Genomic DNA, 22792 nt, shown 5'->3' with positions numbered 1-22792 from the left:
CCTTCATAGCATATTGATCAGAACATACCATATCATGCATAGACTGGCGGTATGACAACACATACTACTCTGTAATATGAGTGTTGTTACGCTGAACCAACATTATAAACGAAGCAAAATGCCCTCCTCACCCAGTGGCGTCAGTATAGAATATCATCCGGCCCCAATGGATGAACAGGCGAGGAAGTGGTTTCAGCTGTATGTCTTAGTGGGGTTCAGGGCCATTACATAACAGACTGGCTAGTGTCACGTTACTCGATACTAAAACAATACCACAACAACAACAGAAAGAAGGCGTATTAGACAAATTCCCAGAATGGCACTTGATCCAGACAGATAAACTCAGCTACAGTTTTGCAATCCCTTTGACTTTGTTTTTACTAATCTAAGTACCAAACAACATAATGGTCATTTATTTGAATGGTAAATCTGCATGGATAAACCGGGAGAATCCAGATGTAGCCTATAGGTCTATTCACAATACAGGTGAATGCATAATATTCAACAGGATTGTGTGCATTGAGCTTGTTGTAGCTGATATTATGGGGCTACAGATGATAAGCAATCCTTTCCATTTAGGACTTATTTTATTGGCAACTGTTAGAACATATTATTTTGTTGTACTGATCAACATTTGCATAGAAGAAGCAATATCTTTTATCAAAGTGTGTGGTGTCTCTTCAAGAAAGTAATGAGGTCATTTGCAAGGCAGAATGTGGCTGTGGAATCTGACTTTGTGGCTAAGCAAACCAGACTGGAGGCGAGGGAGACTAAGGGTGCGTTGGTAAATTCACTCTGGCTAGAGCAGATTAAAAACGGATCAATTTACAAATGCGCAACACCTGTTGAATATTACCGGTGTCAGTAAACATTGGCAAAAAAACAACTAAATTGTTGCCAGAATCACAGTTAGTCACCAACGCTCTAGATAACATGAAAACAGCCTAACCAGCTCTGCTGGAGCGAGTAAAATGGTCAGAGTGAGGTGTTCTCTCATTTATCTCTGGAAGTAGCTAGCCAGCTACAGAACGCTCGGATCAACCTTTCTCCTCAGCCAGAGCGTCCAGCGTACACTCTGAACGCTCCCGAGAGCGAAACACTCTGAATTTACGAACGACCCAGAGCACATTCTGACACTGTAAGCAATTTACAGGGAAACTCCCTCTTTTGGCATGGTGCACAACCACCGTGGCGTTAGAATGGATCCTCTGGAAGGACCTAAGCTCCACCCCTATAACCAACACTAACCTTAACTTCTATGCAACTAAGCCACGCCCATAGCCACTGATTGGATCTGTGGTGAACTGCGTCCTTAGCGAGGACTTGTTCTAGGAGAGACCCATGGGCTTCCTCACTCTAGTGGAGTCTTGGCCCTTCAAATCCACAGTGATTAGGTAGTAACGAGTACAGGAGCCTTCATAATGATGACGACATGAGGAGCTGGGGAGCCAAGAAGCGGTTGGAAAAGAGAGGAAACTCAAGCTTGGGTTTGTAATTTTCGGTATAGGCAATATTTGCCATTAAGATATATTTTTGTCAACATGGGGCTGGGGCATCACCAGGGGAATGATGAGGACACAACATCCGATGAAGATCCTCATCTGGTCTGCATTTGTTCTCTCTTCTCCTAATGGGTCCTAGTTAAAGCTTTACAAGCTCTTTGTGGTCAGAGATGTGTAGCCAGAGGCGGGCCTGGGAAACCATCAGCTGTCAGCGGTGCTGAGAGATTAATGCCTGGCTCCACCGCAGAGGGGTGGCTCACTTTTTTTGAGGTGTGTGTGTGTGTGTCTTCACATGCACTCAAAGTGCTGACAAGGAAAATACCATAGTGATAACGAGAGAAGACTTGGTTATTCTCAGTCCCCTTTGTCCCTCCATGTTAATGTACCTTGCATGGTGGAGGAGAGAGAGGAGGCAGGCAGGGAGAGAGCGAGAGAGAGAGGAGGCAGGCAGGGAGAGAGCGAGAGAGAGAGGAGGCAGGCAGGGAGAGAGCGAGAGAGAGAGGAGGCAGGCAGGGAAAGAGGAGGCAGGCGGGCGGGCGCATGGCGCTGCAACACCAGGGTTATGGGGAGGAGGAGGGGGGAGACAAGTAGTCACCCAGATTACTGTGGCTAGCCAAAGCTTCCTATAAAGCCCATTAGTCCTGTGTCTGTCTACTGGCACTTGACCCACACTGTCCCAATCCCCTTCCCCCCTCCAACTCCCCCTCCGACTCTGGGTCCTTCCGCTGCTACCAGGAGCTTCTAGTCCCCCTTTAAATGAACCCATTGACTCTGTGTAGCAGCTAACAGCCATCTCCAGCTAGGTCCGTGATCCTATGTCAGGACCTGTACAATGTATGCTAATCTGTATTTATGCCAAAGGTATTGATGAACAACAGGATGTAGGCTAATATTGCGTACTCCATCATAATCAATGTGATATATTAAAAGGGGAGGTGCATTTAAAAACGTGATTATTCTTTAAAAAATATTATACTATTTTCACACTGTCTTAATATCACTGAAATTTTGATAATTATGATAATGTCCTTTTTGTGTAAGTGATGTTAGAAAACAATGCCTTGAATTTCAGCTTGTTCTGATGGGATGGAACTTCTGGCCCACAGCATGACATCACAATGTGATCTGATTATAATAGACCAATGACTGTTCATCTGGGTAAGGGGATGGGCTCTAGACCATCCTATCAGCCAGTCAGGGCTGTCTATGTAAATATCTCCACATTTGTTTCCTAACTCCCACACGATCAGACGGAGTGTTTGAAGGGCGAAAGGAGGCTCAGGGAAATGCACTCAGTTCCTGATGTTTGGTATACTCAGTGTAAATTATTAAAAAATATATATGTTGGAGTTATTTTCATTTAATAAACATGCAGTGATTTATAAGACATCCATTGATTTAAAAATAAAATTACCAAGACTGCTTGGGGGCTTTAAAAATCGCTCATCCTCCCTACAGTGTATTAGCTAATCATTCATCAAAGTAGTCATTTTGAATACAAATATATACCACTCCAATCCTCTTAAGTCCTTCACTGACTGTTAGTGTGCCAGCAACTGACACACTCATTAACACACTGACTTGAAAGTGACAGTCTCAGTCGGTGGTAGAGCATGGAAAGGAGCTCCTGCTCTCAACTTCAGGCACAGTCAGTGTGCCAGCAGCTCCTTCGTGAAGCCACCCCATTGACACACTAACTAACGGTGTCAGTGTCACTTCAAGGTGCCAGTCCCAGTAGGTGGCACCATAGATATACAACAGTTATGGGTGGTACAGCAGGACAAGTTGCTCCAGTTCTGGCTAGCTGAGCGTCACACTCCAGATGACTCCCTGGCAAGCCTATTACCCTGGGCCCACCAACCCCAGCCTTGGTATGGACCGGCCTCAGTGTGTGTAGGCACCTTACTATATACAGTACAATCCCCTCACCTACAGACTGGTGTCTCTCTCTCTGTCTCTCTCTCCTCTCTCTCTTCCCTCATTTTGAGAGGAAGGCTAGTATATTCTGTAACTATCTTCCGCTTATCATTTAAGCCCAATGTTTTTACACCCAGCTGCTGCAACAGACCACTGGCCTGTAATATTATCACTTCCCCTTGTTTGTTTAACGACAGTGTATAATCACCATACTAAGTCGAGTGTCTCTGTGTGTCAGTTGTGCTTTCCAGTGAGGATGAGGAGGACATGGATGATGAAGAAGAGTGCCCCAAGCTGAAGACCCCACAACATAGCCCCAGGCAAGGCCAACCCACCCCAGAAGAACATGTACCCAAACAGGTAGGAGGGATGGGGGGGGGGGCATGTGTCTCTAATGATCATGGTACGTCATCACATGTCATAGGCCTATTCACTTTAAGTGAGTAGAATTCTAATGATATGGTTCTAATTCCATGGTTGCCTGGACAAATAACATATTGTCTGGTTTTGAATAATATTAGAGCATTTGACAGTCAGAGAGCATCAAATCAAGAAAACATATCAAGACGGACATGTTTATATGCAGTACTCAAAGAGGACAGTGCTCAGAGAAGCCAGCTATTTCAGACTTGGATTGAGAGGTCAGACTTGGAGAAGACAACATTGTAGCCTGTATCACGACTGAGGTGAGGTTTGCCAGCTCTTGTCAGCTAACTGCCTGTCTGTAACACATGTAGAGGTTTAGCTAGCTAGCAGACAGTGGGGATTGGGAATGTGTAAGTAATAAAAGAAACCAGTCTGGTGCTGTGAGATAATTAGTAGTAGAAAGCCTCCCCAGTGGATGTTTTAGAAGAAGCATGTAACTCTGGTTCAGATCCAACATGTTTGTATTGTGTTTCGGGACGTTGTAGAGGAACAGATGTAACCCCTGTTGTTGAGCATCTTGAATAGAGCTTCCCATCTCTGTTCTAGGATTTCTGTGTTGCTCAGTGCAGTGTCTCTTCTTTTACTGTAGCTGGAGGGACCAAGCTGCAAGGCCTCCACCTTAAACTCCATCCACTGTAACTTGTTGCACCTAAAAGACAAGACATCACCAATTGAAAACATTCTAGGAAATCGTGGTCGATTTAAAGCATTTGTTTCCAAGAGGGCCTTTGTTTCATGCCTGGGAAGAAATCTATTGAAGCAGTTGAGGTGGATATGAGGTGTTTTATGCAATGCTGTGAATTATTTCGATGTGTGCCGGTACCTCTGTGTTGTGATTGACAGGCTGGAGAGAAGGTCACGGGGTCACAGAGCGTATCGGAGCACCAACCTGGCAGCACACAGCCGCTGCCTCCTATCATGGAACTGTCCTTCTCTACACTGCACGCTGGGGTGGTCCGAGCGCAGGCCAATGGAAACCTGGTGGTAAGACCCCTTGGCTAGTGGTGTGTGTGTAGGTCACTCTATCTTTGTGTACACATAGGCGCGTGCTTGTGCTCCACATTCAAAATTAGCTGAGCATAATACCTGTGCGTTCCAAATTTGTGTCTCAGTTGAAGCCTTTATGAATGTAAGACAGAAACAACCAGGTTCTTTCCTCACTGTCCTGATTTCACATCAATATTTGCCCAGCTTCTTTCTTTCTCTCTTTCTTTCCATGCTCTCTTCCAGATAGCTTCCCCCTTAATGTGATTGGCCCATCACTAGTTTTTGTTCCTGGTTTATATTTTAATAAAGGACATGTGTTGTCCAACGTCTTAATGGGCCAGTCCTCACAAAATAGGGCTTACATATTACACTGATGGGACGGATGGAGAGAGCTGTAATAAAATAGAAGATCAAATATGTGTCGCTACTTTGAACACTTGGAACACAACCTTCACTGGCAGACTCAAAAACCCACATGCCAGTCTCTTACTGGAACAATAACATGATAAGCAACTCAAGACCATAACTGGCAAAACATCGGCAGTTTATCACCAGGTGTTCTCCAAACTCCCATAAAATCCTTTAACAAGCAATTAAGAAATAGTGTGGTGCTAATCCCGCGGTGAATTAAACCGTGGTCAGTGAGTCCGGAGCAGTTGCCTTGTGGTCAATAGATTACTGTGTCAAACTGTTGTTGTTTTCCACTGTGAGGTCAGCAAAACAACAGGGAAGTCCCCATTGCCTAATTTATTTATTTGTTTAGCTGCTTTTGTCATGTCTGGAAACTTTCCCTCCATTGTTGAACGAGGTCTTTTTTATTGACAACCATTTTAAACAGAATATGTATTATTCTGTTATGATTGGTATTGTTTCCATAGCAACCATGCTAAATATGTCCAATGTGACTACCTATTCAATCCTTTCAGATCTACACAAGTGCATCTGGTCTGGGCTAGGGGAATAAGGTTCTAAAGGTTGGTCAAGACTGAGCATCAGGGTCAGGGGTCAGTCTACCCTCCTTAGTATATAAACCCAACAGGATGCTTTTATAATATCACTCCACCTTCTCCTCCTCTACCTCTTCTCTAATCAGCTATTTTATTCATCCTCCCTCTTATTACATACCGTAATGACAACATGTCAGCATTTTCCTCCTGCTAATATATTTCATCTCCCTCCTCTTTTTGTAGGTAACAGATGATGGCATCACTCTACCGCTGAAAGGTAATCACTGACAGCTTGACATTGCAGCTGTGTGTATGTGTGGTGGAGTATGACCTAGTCTAATGATCAGATGGGGGAAGGTAAAGTTACTGTGTGTTTTAGTCTTTACTGCAACACATGCAGGGTCCTTCCCTTCCCCAGGGGGATCATATGGGCTCCATAGCCTCCCTGAGCCACCCTCTTCCTGCTGCGGCCTCATGAGACTTAGGTCAAGGTATTTGGATGAGGAGGGCAGCGGGCAGATGAGTGGCAGTCTGTTTGTGCCATCGTGTCAACTCCTTGGCCCTCATTGTCATGCTAAACATGTTTGGCTTGACAATAATAAGCAAATGAGTTGGCGAGAGCACAATCAGATCTGGAACCAGGCTAGTGAAGTCAGACTGGAAAACACACTTCTGTTCTGAAAGTGTAGTGCTGAAATCCATTGTCCAGCAAGGAAAGGTAGTTGACCAGTGCGATGCAAAAAAACTGTAGTTAACGATTTACAGGTATTATATACATGTAGAAGGATCAGATCAGCCTATTTTATTTAAGCAATAAAGCCCGGGGGGGGTGTGGTATATGGCCAAAACAACTGTATACCCCGGCTAAGTGCTGTTCTTAATGGTCTAATGTTGTTATGGTCTAATGGTCTAATGCTGTTATGATCTAATGGTCTAATGTTGTTACGATCTAATGTTGTTATGATCTAATTGTCTAATGTTGTTATGGTCTAATGGTCTAATGTTGTTATGGTCTAATGGTCTAATGTTGTTATGATCTAATGGTCTAATGTTGTTATGGTCTAATGTTGTTATGGTCTAATGTTGTTATGGTCTAATGGTCTAATGTTGTTATGATCTAATGTTGTTATGATCTAATGTTGTTATGATCTAATGGTCTAATGCTGTTATGGTCTAATGGTCTAATGTTGTTATGGTCTAATGTTGTTATGGTCTAATGGTCTAATGTTGTTATCGTAGAATGTATGCACACATGACTGTAAGTCGCTTTGGATAAAAGCGTCTGCTAAATGGCATATATTATTTATATATTATTAAACACGACACAAAGCGGAGTGCCTGTATACAGCCCTTAGCCGTGGTATATTGGCCATATACCACAACCCCCTGAGGTGCCTTATTGCTATTATAAACTGGTTAACAATGTAATTAGAGCAGTAAAAATAAATGTTTTGTTATACCCGTGGTATATGGTGAAATATACCACGGCTGTCAGCCAATCAGCATTCAGGGCTCGACCCACCCAGTTTGTAATATGAATTATGTGTAATGATTTAATTCCAGCCTGACGTTCCCTTAGATAACCCGTCTTTAATCCTTTATATAAATCTCATTACGGTAACTCTTGTTATTGTCCCATCGCTTACCCTGTTGTTTACTGTAGGTGAGCATGTAACGACCCTGGTCAAATGTCTGTGACCCTGTGAGGGTCATACACACACGTGCCCCCATACACACACTTGCACCTGAACACACACACACTACACACGTACCTGTTTTTCTCTGGACTGGGTTAGGGTTAAGAAGCTCAGCTTAGGGTTCTATTTACGTTTGGCGACGGTAGGCCATACTGGTCTGCACAACCTTTTCACCCCACTTGACTCCGGGTGCATCTGTGGATCTTACTAGTGTCCTAAGACGCTTATGTTGAGCAGGAGGTGGTCAGTTAGTGAGAGCATGGTGGATAAGAGCGTCTGCTAAATGACTTAAGTGTAAATGTAAATGTAGTAACTCCAGGGTCTTGGATTCTTAACCCCCGATAGTCAGTGTATTAGACAGTCTTTCTGCCTTCTCCAAAATACTGTAGAAGAACTTTAAATAAATGATAGAAATAATCTAACAAAGACTTCCCTGTCATCAGATATCCAGTATGATCAAAACAGAATTATCACCCCCCTTCTCCAACAGATTCCAGGGTGTCATCCGAGGAGGAGGGGGGGGTGTCGGTGAGCCTGGTGGCATCCCAGCTCAGAGGGTACGCGGTGTGGGACGGGGGTCTAGCCCAAGACGGGAGTCTCTTCCAGGGTTGTCCCGGCCGAGCGGCCCCCTCCCTGCTCTTCCTCTGGGTGTCTGAGGCTCAGGCCAACCTGGTACAGACAGAGCTCTCAGCCCTCCACCCCGTTACACTGCCTGGTAAGACTACTCTATCAACTGGGAGAATTAAGACAGAGAAATTCATTACAATGTTAGTTGAGCCCACGTAGCCCACATAGCCTGGTTCCTCTCTAGGTTTTGGCCTTTCTAGGGAGTTTTCCCTAGCCATCGTGCTTCTACACCTGCATTGCTTGCAGTTTGGGGTTTTAGGCTGGGTTTCTGTACATCACATTGAGATATCAGCTGATGTACGCTATATAAATAAATTTGATTTGATTTGAGACTTGAGAGTCCATGTTAAAAAAAGCAGCCTTGAAAAAGAGATGTCAATCTCAATGTGACTTCCCTGGTTAAATGGAGGATAAATACATCTATAGTAATATGAATAGTGGGTCAACATATTTTCACCAGATGCAGAGAATTTGATGCATGAGGTGGGATAAATTGGGACTGGTGTTCCGTCCGATCCAGAGGTGGATAAATTGGGACTGGTGTTCCGTCCGATCCAGAGGTGGATAAATTGGGACTGGTGTTCCGTCCGATCCAGAGGTGGATAAATTGGGACTGGTGTTCCATCCGATCCAGAGGTGGATAAATTGGGACTGGTGTTCCGTCCGATCCAGAGGTGGATAAATTGGGACTGGTGTTCCGTCCGATCCAGAGGTGGATAAATTGGGACTGGTGTTCCATCCGATCCAGAGGTGGATTAATTGGGACTGGTGTTCCATCCGATCCAGAGGTGGATTAATTGGGACTGGTGTTCCGTCCGATCCAGAGGTGGATAAATTGAGTTAAAGGTTCAATCAAGCTGCGAAGGTCAACAGGAAAACAAACTTCTCAAGATTCTGCCTCCAAAACCTAAAGAAAGACAAAGTGTAGAAGTGGTACGTTGTCCTTAATGTGGGCCAGTTACTGAGTATTACAACGCAGCACACCGTCATGACTCAACCACACTTTCTAGAGGAAAAAGTCATCACCTGCCAACGTGTGGAACAGTGTGTGTCTCTGTGTGTGCATCTGTCCGTGTGTTAATGTGTGTGTTCTCTCCTATTGTGGATATATAGGTCAGGCCTGTCCATTCCTCCTCCTGGTCCTAAGAGAACAGCTGGGTGATCTGCAGGCTGCTCTGCTAGCCTCCATGCTGGATGTAGAGGCCTTCCGTCAGGGCCGCTCCTACGACCTGAAGAGTCCCCTGTCCTGGGCAGACGGCCTGGCACTGATACACAGCTGTCCCCAGGACGCCCACCTCCTCACCCTGCTGGGGCAGAGCCTGGTGGCAGACCCCGGCCTGGGGACAGCAAAGGTCAGTATAGTCACTCAGGAGCTCAGAACTGTGTCTGTGTCTCTGTCTGTGTGTCTATATGCTTGACAGTGTGTATATACCGCTGTGCTCTTTCGTCCCCTGTTCCCCCCCAACTCTCCATCCCTCTGCCTAAAGATGCAGGCTCAGCCTCAGAGGTATAAATTGATAAACCTGTTATAAAAATGTCTGTGTTATTCAATCCACTGTGAGGTCTCGGTGCTCAATATAACAGCAGGTACTATGAAGGCCAGTTAGCAGCGCCAGCTAGAAGAAGTGGCCCTGTCAGCACACACACACACACACACACACACACACACACACACACACACACACACCACACTCAGTTTTGATGAACACACACACCACAGGGGACAGACACACACAATTGGACACATTGGGACAGTGAGTGGCCCCTGACTCAGTTTTGATGAATTGGCAGTGTCCAGCGAGGGGAGAGATGGGGAAATTGGAGGGATTGGGAGAGTGAGGGGTGGAGATGCAGAGATTGGGAGACTGAGAAGTGGAGATGTAGAGATTGGGAGATTGAGGGATGGAGATGTAGAGATTGAGGGATGGAGATGTAGAGATTGAGGGATGGAGATGGCTTGTTGGATAGAGTTAGGTGGGGTTGGGATCACACCCAACCAGCAGCAGAAGTGAGCTTGGTCTCTACTCCCTCACAGGTCCTAGAAGGATGGAGGAATTACACAGGCAGTAAGAAGGGATCTGGGTGGGTGGAAGTGTGTGTGTGGTGGGGATGATGAGTACGGCATGGGTGGTGTGTGTGTGTCCAGGGAGGGCCCAGGAACATCAGAGTTTTTGGGGCCAGCTGGCATAGACCAAAGTAGGCCACCTCTTTGGGGTCTTTATGAGCTGGTTCCCTTGAACTCATCTGTGGAAGCAGCAACATGCACGCATTTTGCCACCAACTAGCAATTCTCTGTCCGTGTATGCAGGTACAAGATCTGAGTTAAAAGTACGAATAAATGAATAGGGCCTAATTTTGTTTTTTTATGTAATAAAAAACATTTTTATAAAAACAAGTCCAATGACTAAATCTAACATCCCGATTCTCGAACTGCAACACACAGACATGTTCGGAGTTTGTGTCAACAGACATGGAGATTATTCGACGCAGCTTCCCGGTGTCTGCCCCTCCTATTTGTTGTGATGCTGAGTTTGCCGACTGCCAGCTGTAGGTAAACACATGGACAAATCTCTTTTCAACTCCGTGTGTCGTGGAAAGGTAAACACGAATTGTTTCAAGCTAATGTTAGCGAACATAAGATGGACATTCAGTGGGCTCTGAAGTGATATACATTTAATTCTGCGTCCCATTAGTTGTATTTTCCACGTAACATTGCGAGGATCACGCAACCTGATAGAATATAAATGTAATTATGATCCACGTCACAAAAAGCAAAAGTATTATAAAAAAAATCAAGACTGCGCGATGACGAATGCATGAGTGTCCGGTATTAGCTATAGAGGCAATGCTTCTAAAATGCCTTTGCACTAGATTTAAGATGTTATACATTTCGAAAATCTCAAATGTGGTATGCGCTGCAAATAAATACAATAGGCACGCGGACTCTTCTAGAGAACAGCGTTCAGATTCTCTTGGCAGTAGCCTACTTAAGCTTTGTGTAGCCAGTTTGCGGTCTGTGTCGATGCGATCATTTGTTTTTGTTTTTATGTTTTAAAAATGATTTTGCTTTTAGTGTTGATTAGGAACCGTGTCTAAAATGCCACTACTTGTGAGCTGGCCCTAGTGATTGGCACTGTTTAAGAGGTGACAAGCGTTCCTATACTATAGCGACTAAACTTGGCCGCATGTGCTAAGAAAAACGTTATAGATACAAATGTTTTATCGTTGATAGGACATTTGTACATTTTGTACCTAAACAAATAACTTGTTATTACTTGTTTAATAAAATAAAAACACATAAAGGTCCTTTTCTTTCTAATTAGATCTTGTTAGTGACTTTTACCATATGTGTAAATGGAATGCTGTGAAGAAAGTATACCAACCTTTTTTATAGACTTGATTTGGTACAATTCTATAATTGCGATCAGACTCACACACAGCGTGCATGGGGGTGAAAGAAAACCCCAATTCTGTGCGTGCTATGTGCAGAGTTGAATCTCCAATTTGCCAAGGCGTCTGGTACTCTAACAAGTTGTACAGGGTTGGCAAGTCTGCAGCATGTCTGGCCAACACACACACAGTGAGTGGCATCATCCTCTTCCTCTCTGCTATTCATTCAAAGCAGACATTGACTTTATCATCTCGATACCCCTCATTTTCATTACTCACCAAAACGTTGAATTTGATCACCTGTTCCCCTTGTCCAAAATACATTGGAGGACAATCCCCCATGCAGTCAGATGAATCTGTAGATTCTGAGGTGTTTGACTGGGGTGATGACTTCTGGCGGGTGATTCTGTAATGTTTTTCTGTTCTGTTCTTGTTGCGATCAGGGGAGCCCCAGTCGGACCAGAGGGAACCACAGAAGCAGAGAGCCCTGCTCCAGACTCAAGGGCCTGCTGCCCACCAGGTGAGGGCAGTATATCTTGCTGCCCACCAGGTGAGGGCAGTATATCTTGCTGCCCACCAGGTGAGGGTAGTATATCTTGCTGCCCACCAGGTGAGGGCAGTATATCTTACTGCCCACCAGGTGAGGGTAGTATATCTTGCTGCCCACCAGGTGAGGGCAGTATATCTTGCTGCCCACCAGGTGAGGGCAGTATATCTTGCTGCCCACCAGGTGAGGGTAGTATATCTTGCTGCCCACCAGGTGAGGGCAGTATATCTTGCTGCCCACCAGGTGAGGGCAGTATATCTTGCTGCCCACCAGGTGAGGGCAGTATATCTGGCTGCCCACCAGGTGAGGGCAGTATATCTGGCTGCTTACCAGTTTATTGTTATGGATGGTTTTCAATGTAGAATATACTACCTGTTATATTAGTTGTTGTTGTTTACACATTAACTATAGGATCTTTTCAGGTTGATCCAGTACCCACCACTCCCTTCTAAAGGAGGAATCACCGTGACAACAGAGGACCTAGACTGTCTGGACAGTGGCCAGTTCCTCAATGATGTCATCATTGACTTCTACCTTAAGTGAGTTCTAGTGATCTGCCTGTGGACCAATGTTCTTCTCCTGTCATGTGAACATCTTAGCCACCTGGCAGATGTGTAACCTGTGATCATACAACGCGTGGATCTAATCCTGAATGCTGATTGGTTCAAACCACAACAAAGTACAATGAAGCAGGACTAAGGGGACTTTTCTGACCAGCAGCCCTTTGACAGGCTGACCAGCCAAAACCTAAAACTGACCATTATCATAACCAAACCCTAACATTAGCTTCATTTAACATATATGGAAATCAGCCATGTCCCCTTAGTTTAGCTCAGCCAACAGCATGTGACAGTCCAGCAAAACCTCAGCATCTTCCTGTCCCCTCAGGTATCTTCTCCTGGAGCGGGCCCCGGGGCCCCTGGCAGAGAGATGTCATGTCTTCAGCAGCTTCTTCTACAAGCAGCTGACCCGCCGGGACACGTCCCTGGAGGAGGAGGCTGCCATCCCGTAAGGAGATCAGCACTCAGCGTCTTTTAACGGCTTAGTGGGCGGCTCGGCCGCGTGTCACATGGCGCCCTGCGGGGGGCTCATGTTTGGCCTTAGGCTCCTGGCGGCGCCCTCTACGTAGGCTGGTGGCTTAGTCATATGCTAACGATGTTAATGATGGTATTGACAGAGGTTAAGGAGCATTTTACTCTTGTTAAAAGTATTGTTAAGAGATATTCTTCCTGGATTGTGATGGAAGGAGTAGTATGCGTTGCTGTGAAGTGTGTCCCCTCTCCTTCCTCTCAGGGCCAGGGACAGGAGACACCAGAGGGTGAGGACGTGGACCCGCCATGTTGACATCTTCAACAAGGACTACCTGTTTGTGCCGGTCAATCACAAGTGAGTGAGAATCATAGACACACACAGACACAGACACACACACACAGACACACAGACACACACAGACACAGACACACACAGACACAGAGACAGACACAGAGACAGACACAGAGACAGACACAGAGACAGACACAGAGACAGACACAGAGACAGAGACAGACACAGAGACAGACACAGAGACAGACAGACACAGAGACAGACAGACACAGAGACAGACAGACACAGAGACAGACAGACACAGAGACAGACAGACACAGACAGACAGACACAGACAGACAGACACAGAGACAGACAGACACAGACACAGACAGACACAGACACAGACAGACACAGACAGACAGACACAGAGACAGACAGACACAGAGACAGACAGACACAGAGACAGACAGACACAGAGACAGACAGACACAGAGACAGACAGACACAGAGACAGACAGACACAGAGACAGACAGACACAGAGACAGACAGACACAGAGACAGACAGACACAGAGACAGACAGACACAGAGACAGACAGACACAGAGACAGACAGACACAGAGACAGACAGACACAGAGACAGACAGACACAGAGACAGACAGACACAGAGACAGACAGACACAGAGACAGACAGACACAGAGACAGACAGACACAGAGACAGACAGACACAGAGACAGACAGACACAGAGACAGACAGACACAGAGACAGACAGACACAGAGACAGACAGACACAGAGACAGACAGACACAGAGACAGACAGACACAGAGACAGACAGACACAGAGACAGACAGACACAGAGACAGACAGACACAGAGACAGACAGACACAGAGACAGACAGACACAGAGACAGACAGACACAGAGACAGACAGACACAGAGACAGACAGACACAGAGACAGACAGACACAGAGACAGACAGACAGGGTAGAGCCAAGATTTGGACTAAGAACGACACAACGACACCATACTCTATACTACACTGCCCTGCACTACACTGCCTTACCCTGCCCTACACAGCACTGCCCTACACTGCTTTACCCTACACTATACTACACTGCCCTATACTATGCTACTTTACACTACTCAACACTACTCTGCTGTACACTACATTACTCTACACTACTCTACACTGCTCTACTTTACTGTACACTACACTGCTCTACACTACTCTGTTGTACACTACATGTCACGACACGACACCACACTCCATTGATTGGGGAAAACAGTGCTCTTTTCTTCATCCTTCCTTCTAGCTGTCATGGCTCTGACAAGGAGACATGAAAACAGGGACATTAAACTGGAGCGGAGGCAGTGTCTAGGCAGGGCAGGGCTCCAGCATAGTGGAGATGAATGGATGTGGCCTGAGCTGTACTCTGTCTGTCTGTGGGTGTGTGTACTAGTCTCAAGGCTGCACTGGTGTTGAAACAGCCTCTGTCACGCCTGACGGGGCCGGATGTGCCTACCTTCATTCATATGTCTGTGGAATGATGACGGTCTGGATGGAGTGCTGCACAGCGTTCCCTGTTCCCTCGACTCCCCACTTCACTTTAGGACCACAGTAGAAGGGTTTTAGTCTACATACTGTGCCTTTGTCAACACGGTCTTCTGTCCCCGGCACAATGATTTAGAACCCTGGCTCAGTCCGTGGAGCGTGACTCTTGCAATGCCAAGTGCTGTAGGTTCAATTCCACCCATAGGGAAAATGTCTGCAGGCATGACACTAAGTCACTTTGGATATCAGTGTCTGCTAAATGGCATATATTATTATATACAACTGCAGACCTATTTTACATATCTTAATGGGTTTTCAATAAAAAAGCATCAGTGACAATACCTCCCCTCCCGACTGACGTGTCGCTGGAGAATGGGCTACGCTCCAGATACAGATTTATATTCTGACACGGTATGTTTCAGTATGTTCCTATACAAGAGAAGGCTAGGACAGGGGACACAGCCAGGCTAGGACAGGGGACACAGCCAGGCTAGGACAGGGGACACAACCAGGCTAGGACAGGGGACACAACCAGGCTAGGACAGGGGACACAGCCAGGCTAGGACAGGGGACACAGCCAGGCTAGGACAGGAGACACAGCCAGGCTAGGACAGGGGACACAGCCAGGCTGGGACAGGGGACACAGCCAGGCTGGGACAGGGGACACAGCCAGGCTGGGACAGGGGACACAGCCAGGCTGGGACAGGGGACACAGCCAGGCTGGGACAGGGGACACAGCCAGGCTGGGACAGGGGACACAGCCAGGCTGGGACAGGGGACACAGCCAGGCTGGGACAGGGGACACAGCCAGGCTGGGACAGGGGACACAGCCAGGCTGGGACAGGGTCCACAGCCAGGCTGGGACAGGGTCCACAGCCAGGCTGGGACAGGGTCCACAGCCAGGCTGGGACAGGGTCCACAGCCAGGCTAGGACAGGGACCACAGCCAGGCTGGGACAGGGCCACAGCAGTTCCCTATAGTGTCTTGTGAATGCCATTTACTCCACTAGACTGACTGGTTTCTCTCTTTACACATTGAAACAACACATGCTGCCGTTGCTCTGTATTTCCATGATGAAATCCATCTATATGTGTAGATGAGAATGTAGATGCGGTAGCACAGATCTCTATCCCCAGTCCATTACACTTTCTCTCCTAGGATAGGATACGATGAACTGTAATGTCCCAGATTGTCTTAGACACACAGTACTGCTGTATACAAAATAGACACTGTACGTTACACACTGTACATAATGTATACATTACCCTTATCATACACATTGAACACTTCTCATATAGCCACATACATGATACATTGCACATTCCCTTGTGTCTGATTCCCCAGAGCCCACTGGTACCTTGTGGTGATCTGTTTCCCTGGCCTGGAGCAGGCCCAGCATGAGGAGTGGTCCAGCCCAGCTGGAGTGGAGGCCAACGGGGGGAAGAGGAAATGCCAGCCCCAGGCTTCAACTGGGCCTTCTCCAGAGGCCAGCAACCCCAAACTGCAGAACGGAGCAGGTGCGTTGGACATCGCCGATGCATTGTGTGTTTGTGATTATTTACCTTGGCAGAATCTCACTTCTCTCACCAGGGCTGTAATGTAATAGTGTTTCTAATCAACCCGGGTTGCGTTCACACGCTTTGTTTAACTTTAATGATCAAATTAACGTTGGGTTAGATCCTTTTTATTTTTCCTCAATAATGTTGGAAGGCAGCTAGTGGGCTTTTTAGGCTGCGATGTCAGTCCCTAACTACCCTTTAAAACCCTATGTTAGGGCTTATGTTGAAAACAACTGAAGACCTCTGAAAATGAGGTCTCTCTTAAAAAAACAGACGGTAAAGGGGGTGTTCTAGCCATACCTGGATGTGATGTGTGTTATGTGTGCATGTTCATGCATGTGTGTAATTGAATCCTAACTGCAGATGGAATGATTTGTTTGGCCTGGTGGCTGTAGTTCAGGTCTAGCGTGTCCTCCATACCCAGCCAAGAAACACTGAGAAACAGAACATGCACATTTGGCCATAACACCACAGAACAAAATCAAAGTAACTAAACATTTGCTGCTGATTTAAAAAGGGTGTGTGTGTGTGTGTGTACGTACTTCAGGGGGAGCCAGTGGGAAACCTACATTGAAGCCCCACAACCCACCAGTAAATATCACCCTCTTTTGTATATCAATAAAAAAAATAAAAAAAATATCAGATGTTTTGAGCATGTGTGCAACATTCTAAATGACATTATCCCAATTTTGAAGGCATGTACCCAAGATGGTTGTCAGAGGGAGACCATCATTAAGAAGTGAGTGCATTAACTGTGAATGAATTGGCTGTACTTCCTCCATCTATAACAGTGTGTGTAATATCACGGGGTTGTTTTCTCTCTGTAGACCCTGCATTCTCATCATGGACTCCCTGAAGATCTCTTACCATGAGAGCATCTATAAGCTCTTGCGGGAGTGAGTACTCTCTGTGTGTGTGTGTCTGTCGCGCTTGCATTGTTTTGTGTGTGTGTGGTTCATATATGTGTGTGTACACTAGTTTCAATCTCTCCCGTCTGTCCTCTCCAGTTACCTACATGTAGAGTGGGAGGTGCGTAGAGGAACACGCAGAGACTTCACTGTAGACAGTATGAAGGCTTCCCACTGTACAGTCCCTCTACAGGACAACAGCAGCGACTGTGGCCTCTACCTCCTGCAGTACGCGGAGAGCTTTCTGCAGGTACGGCCCTCCCCTGTAACCTCCCACGCTTAGCAACAAGCTGACATCAACCATCCATTTCATGGGCACTTTTCTGTCTCTACTACACTGTCTAAAACACTTACATTTACATTTAAGTTAATTAGCAGACGCTCTTATCCAGAGCGACTTACTGAAATGATAACTGCCTGTTCAATGCATGACATCACACCTTATTCCAAACCTCTGGTTGGCTCACTGACTTTCTCCAGAACCCAGTGGTGCACTTTGACCTCCCCCTGCGTTTGGAGCGCTGGTTTCCACGGCAACAGGTGTGGAGGAAGAGGGAGGAGATCCGAAGCCTGGTGATGGAGCTGCACGGTTGCCGGGGCAACGGCGGGAGCAGCTGCAGGTAGCCACGGTACCTGATCAGCAATGCACTACTACTACAATACCGCTAAACTGTGAAGGACTTTGACTTTTTAAATGTACAATACAAGGAATATTTATACTATTTTTGTATTACTATTTTTTAAATAAAATGTCACAGGATGTTTGTTTCTCACTTGTATGTAATGTGAATATACAAAATAATAGGATCGTAAAATGGAATAAAATTGTTCATGTAATGTTTAGTTTTTATGTTATGTTATAGAAGAGAGCATTTGGAATGGACATATGAGTGAGTGCTCAAATCTAGTTTGCTGAGCAAAAGTGTAACTCATGTATCCAGAACAGGTTTCTTTTTCAAATGTCCTTATGACTCACACATAAAACCACTATAAATATTAAAGTCAATATTACTCAGTTATTCCTGTTCAGTGTGTCAGGCTGTTGTTTCTGACCATCAGTCATAAAGGACCCAATATGCACATGATTGTTTGCAGCTGCTCAACAATAGTGTTATCACACTAGTCAACACGTTGGCAGTGTTTTAGTTTTGGCTCCTCATGTTGTAGCTGCTTCGTTTGTAAGAGAAACCCAATGTTCCAGTGAGGAACACCAAGTAAGCTTTACACAATGACCACTTGTAATATGAGGATTAGAACAGCACCTCTCCCCTGTTCTGTTTACAGGCAGAACTCAATTCCCCTTTGTGTTTGTGCTGTATGAAAGTCTATGGACCTGACTCACTCTGTCATCAGAAATAACATTGTCCCCACACAGTAAAGGGTTTCCATTTGAGTTTCTGTTTGTTTTCACGGTGTAAACATTGATTTGTTAATGGCATGTTTATAATGATGTATTTCTAATGTGGTATATTCCTGGATTAAAGATGCCCCCAATGTCTACCTAGCAACGGCTGGACAGAACTCTTCTGTCACCATCACAATATTGTAGAGCGAGAATCCCAGATATGACCTTTTAAGTTATTGTGTGTTTTTCACACGGGTACAGTTAATAGGTTTTTCAGTTTGGGTCGTTAACACTAAGTCTGATAGGATATGTGCTTAACCATATGTACTTAATTGGGTTAAGTTGGTAGTTTTTGGATAATTGGAGTCTTTGGTGCAGCCTCTCACAGCATGTGGGCCCCAGACAGAGCCCTCTTAGATAGGACAGAGCCCTCCTCCACCCCTACTGTTGTTGGAAGGGTAACGGTCACCCCCCCACACCTCCAAAATGAGTTGGGCTACCCTTTTCCTATTCGCCCCATCCAAATCTCTACCCCATTGATTTAGCCACGGTCAGAAAATGGCCCCACTACTACAGTATACAAATGAGTGTTTATCAATTCTTCCATATTGTTATTCTAATACTATAATTATGTTGGCTTTAATTCTGTCTTATAGTTCAGTTAAAGCCGTATAGTCAAATGCAGTAGCGGGTTTGAAGTTCTAAGTTGTGCTGTTAAGATAAGGCCATAGGTCGACTGGTTCACTATGGATGGGCTTTACGGGTTCAAGGGTTCCATAGAATGAACCAAGGACATCCATACTGCTTAACTTGTCTTCCACCTTCCAGCCTACAACTACTAATGCATTGGTTTAGGCTCTGGAGATCAGGACTGAGATCTATGTCCTTCCAATAGACCGGTCCAGATAGTCAACAGGTAGTCTGGAGACGTGTTTTATAGAGAACCGTGTTAAAGCAGTTTGAAGTTTTGTTTTAATTTACAGATAGTTTAACCCATTTAAATGGGCTAACATCAAATCTACTTTGTAATGACAATAAAGAAACTCCATCAAGTGACTGAGTGAAAGTCTTCATTGTGAGCGATAATTGTTAACTGGCATGTTTAGATGAAAACACAATGACGTGTTGGACACAAGAACCATGTTTATTTATTTCACCTTTATTTAACCAGGTAGGCTAGTTGTGAACACCTTTATTTAACCAGGTAGGCTAGTTGAGAACACCTTTATTTAACCAGGTAGGCTAGTTGTGAACACCTTTATTTAACCAGGTAGGCTAGTTGAGAACACCTTTATTTAACCAGGTAGGCTAGTTGAGAACACCTTTATTTAACCAGGTAGGCTAGTTGAGAACACCTTTATTTAACCAAGTAGGCTAGTTGAGAACACCTTTATTTAACCAGGTAGGCTAGTTGAGAACACCTTTATTTAACCAGGTAGGCTAGTTGAGAACACCTTTATTTAACCAGGTAGGCTAGTTGAGAACACCTTTATTTAACCAGGTAGGCTAGTTGAGAACACCTTTATTTAACCAGGTAGGCTAGTTGAGAACAAGTTCTCATTTACAATTGCGACCTGGCCAAGATAAAGCAAAGCAGTTCTACACATACATCAACACAGAGTTACACATGGAGTAAAACAAACATACAGTCAATAATACAGTAGAAAAATAAGTCTATATACAATGTGAGCAAGTGAGGTGAGATAAGGGAGGTAAAGTATAAAAAAATGCCATGGTGGCGAAGTAAATACAATATAGCAAGTAAAACACTGGAATGGTTGATTTGCAGTGGAAGAATGTGCAAAGTAGAAATAGAAATAATGGGGTGCAAAGGAGCAAAATAAATAAATACAGTAGGGAAAGAGGTATTTATTTGGGCTAAATTATAGATGGGCTATGTACAGGTGCACAGCTGGTGCTTAAAGCTAGTGAGGGAGATAAGTGTTTCCAGTTTCAGAGATTTTTGTAGTTCGCTCAGTCATTGGCAGCAGAGAACTGGAAGGAGAGGCGGCCAAAGGAAGAATTGATTTTGGGGGTGACCAGAGAGATATAGTGGGGCAAAAAAGTATTTTGTCAGCTACCAATTGTGCAAGTTCTCCCACTTAAAAAGATGAGAGAGGCCTGTAATTTTCATCAAAGGTGCACTTCAACTATGATTGACAAAACGAGGGAAAGAAATCCAGAAAATCACATTGTAGGATTTTTTATGAATTTATTTGCAAATTATGGTGGAAAATAAGTATTTGGCCAATAACAAAAGTTTATCTCAATACTTTGTTATATACCCTTTGTTGGCAATGACAGAGGTCAAATGTTTTCTGTAAGTCTTCACAAGGTTTTCACACACTGTTGCTGTTTTTTTGGCCCATTCCTCCATGCAGATCTCCTCTAGAGCAGTGATGTTTTGGGGCTGTTGCTGGGCAACACGGACTTTCAACTCCCTCCAAAGATTTTCTATGGGGTTGAGATTTGGAGACTGGCTAGGCCACTCCAGGACCTTGAAATGCTTCTTACGAAGCCAATCCTTCGTTGCCCGGGCGGTGTGTTTGGGATCATTGTCATGTTGAAAGACCCAGCCACGTTTCATCTTCAATGCCCTTGCTGATGGAAGGAGGTTTTCACTCAAAATCTCACGATACATGGCCCCATTCATTCTTTCCTTTACACGGATCAGTTGACCTGGTCCCTTTGCAGAAAAACATCCCCAAAGCATGATGTTTCCACCCCCATGCTTCACAGTAGGTATGGTGTTTGTTGGAGGCAACTCAGCATTCTTTGTCCTCCAAACACGACGAGTTGAGTTTTTAACAAAAAGTTATATTTTGGTTTAATCTGACCATATGACATTCTCCCAATCTTCTTCTGGATCATCCAAATGCTCTCTAGCAAACTTCAGACGGGCCTGGACATGTACTGGCTTAAGCAGGGGGACACGTCTGGCACTGCAGGATTTGAGTCCCTGGCGGCGTAGTGTGTTACTGATGGTAGGCTTTGTTACTTTGGTCCCAGCTCCCTGCAGGTTATTCACTAGGTCCCCCGTGTGGTTCTGTGATTTTTGCTCACCGTTCTTGTGATCATTTTGACCCCATAGGGTGAGATCTTGCGTGGAGCCCCAGATCGAGGGAGATTATCAGTGGTCTTGTATGTCTTCCATTTCCTAATAATTGCTCCCACAGTTGATTTCTTCAAACCAAGCTGCTTACCTATTGCAGATTTAGTCTTTCCAGCCTGGTGCAGGTCTACAATTTTGTTTCTGGTGTCCTTTGGCAGCTCTTTGGTCTTGGCCATAGTGGAGTTTGGAGTGTGACTGTTTGAGGTTGTGGACAGGTGTATTTTATACTGATAACAAGTTCAAACAGGTGCCATTAATACAGGTAATGAGTGGAGGACAGAGGAGCCTCTTAAAGAAGAAGTTACAGGTCTGTGAGAGCCAGAAATCTTGCTTGTTTGTAGGTGACCAAATACTTATTTTCCACCATAATTTGCAAATTAGTTAATTAAAAATCCTACAATGTGATTTTCTGGATTTTTTTTTCTCATTTTGTCTGTCATAGTTGAAGTGTAACTATGATGAAAATTACAGGCCTCTCTCATATTTTTAAGTGGGAGGACTTGCACAATTGGTGGCTGACTAAATACTTTTTTGCCCCACTGTACCTGCTGGATCTTGTCATCTTGGCCACCTCAGCAGATGGCCAAGGCGAAAGGTTATTAGGTTACTGTAGAAGACGTTTAACCCCAGATATCTCTGAAAGGGGGTTGGTCATCTGCTGCTGTTATTTTCCCCGAGGTCAGGACGTCGGGGGGTGCGACCATGTGGGGTGTACAGCCGGGAACCTACCAACCATGTCAACAAAGACGGGAAACACCGAGCATATGGGGCCTCTGATGGCAAGAGGATTTGGGGACTGAGGAGCTCTGCTGTTGGCTCTGGCCTTCATTAATTTGGGATGCGTCCTAAATGGCACCCTATTCCCTATATAGTGCTCTGGTCAAAAGTAGTGTACTATATAGGGAATAGGGTGCCATTTGGAACGCAAACAGACAGACAAGGCCAAGCCCAGAGAACTGGACTACTAC

At 45.2% G+C, this 22792-nt stretch overlaps 1 protein-coding gene across 2 annotated transcripts; it reads left to right on the top strand.

The window, feature by feature from the left end:
• Positions 1-19765, top strand: LOC124007958 (sentrin-specific protease 7-like). Of its 2 annotated transcripts, XM_046318861.1 has the most exons (16): positions 5-1487; positions 3658-3779; positions 4689-4829; positions 6023-6056; positions 7967-8191; positions 9217-9455; positions 11937-12013; positions 12463-12579; positions 12929-13048; positions 13334-13426; positions 16245-16417; positions 17007-17050; positions 17155-17198; positions 17287-17355; positions 17467-17617; positions 17848-19765. In XM_046318861.1, the coding sequence occupies exons 1-16, from the start codon at positions 1433-1435 to the stop codon at positions 17989-17991; spliced, it is 1848 nt and encodes a 615-aa protein (XP_046174817.1). In that variant the 5' UTR covers positions 5-1432; the 3' UTR covers positions 17992-19765. The 2 variants fall into 2 exon arrangements, with proteins under 2 accessions (XP_046174818.1, XP_046174817.1); XM_046318862.1 differs by lacking the exon at positions 17848-19765 and having other exon boundaries at positions 1-1487; positions 17287-17369; positions 17401-17467.
• Positions 19766-22792: the final 3027 nt, after the last annotated feature.

Source organism: Oncorhynchus gorbuscha, linkage group LG21 (assembly GCF_021184085.1).
Source record: "Oncorhynchus gorbuscha isolate QuinsamMale2020 ecotype Even-year linkage group LG21, OgorEven_v1.0, whole genome shotgun sequence".
NCBI classification, from domain to species: Eukaryota; Metazoa; Chordata; class Actinopteri; order Salmoniformes; family Salmonidae; genus Oncorhynchus; species Oncorhynchus gorbuscha.
Note: the sequence above shows the minus strand (reverse complement) of the source record. Positions and strands in the feature narration are given on the sequence as shown.

Bases quoted from the DNA above. Each gene is read 5' to 3' on its own strand.
- LOC124007958 (XM_046318861.1), top strand. From the start codon at position 1,433: ATGAGGAGCTGGGGAGCCAAGAAGCGGTTGGAAAAGAGAGGAAACTCA. The intron at 6,057-7,966 runs GTAATCACTGAC...CTTCTCCAACAG, and splicing joins CATCACTCTACCGCTGAAAG to ATTCCAGGGTGTCATCCGAG. The intron at 17,199-17,286 runs GTGAGTGCATTA...TTCTCTCTGTAG, and splicing joins AGGGAGACCATCATTAAGAA to ACCCTGCATTCTCATCATGG.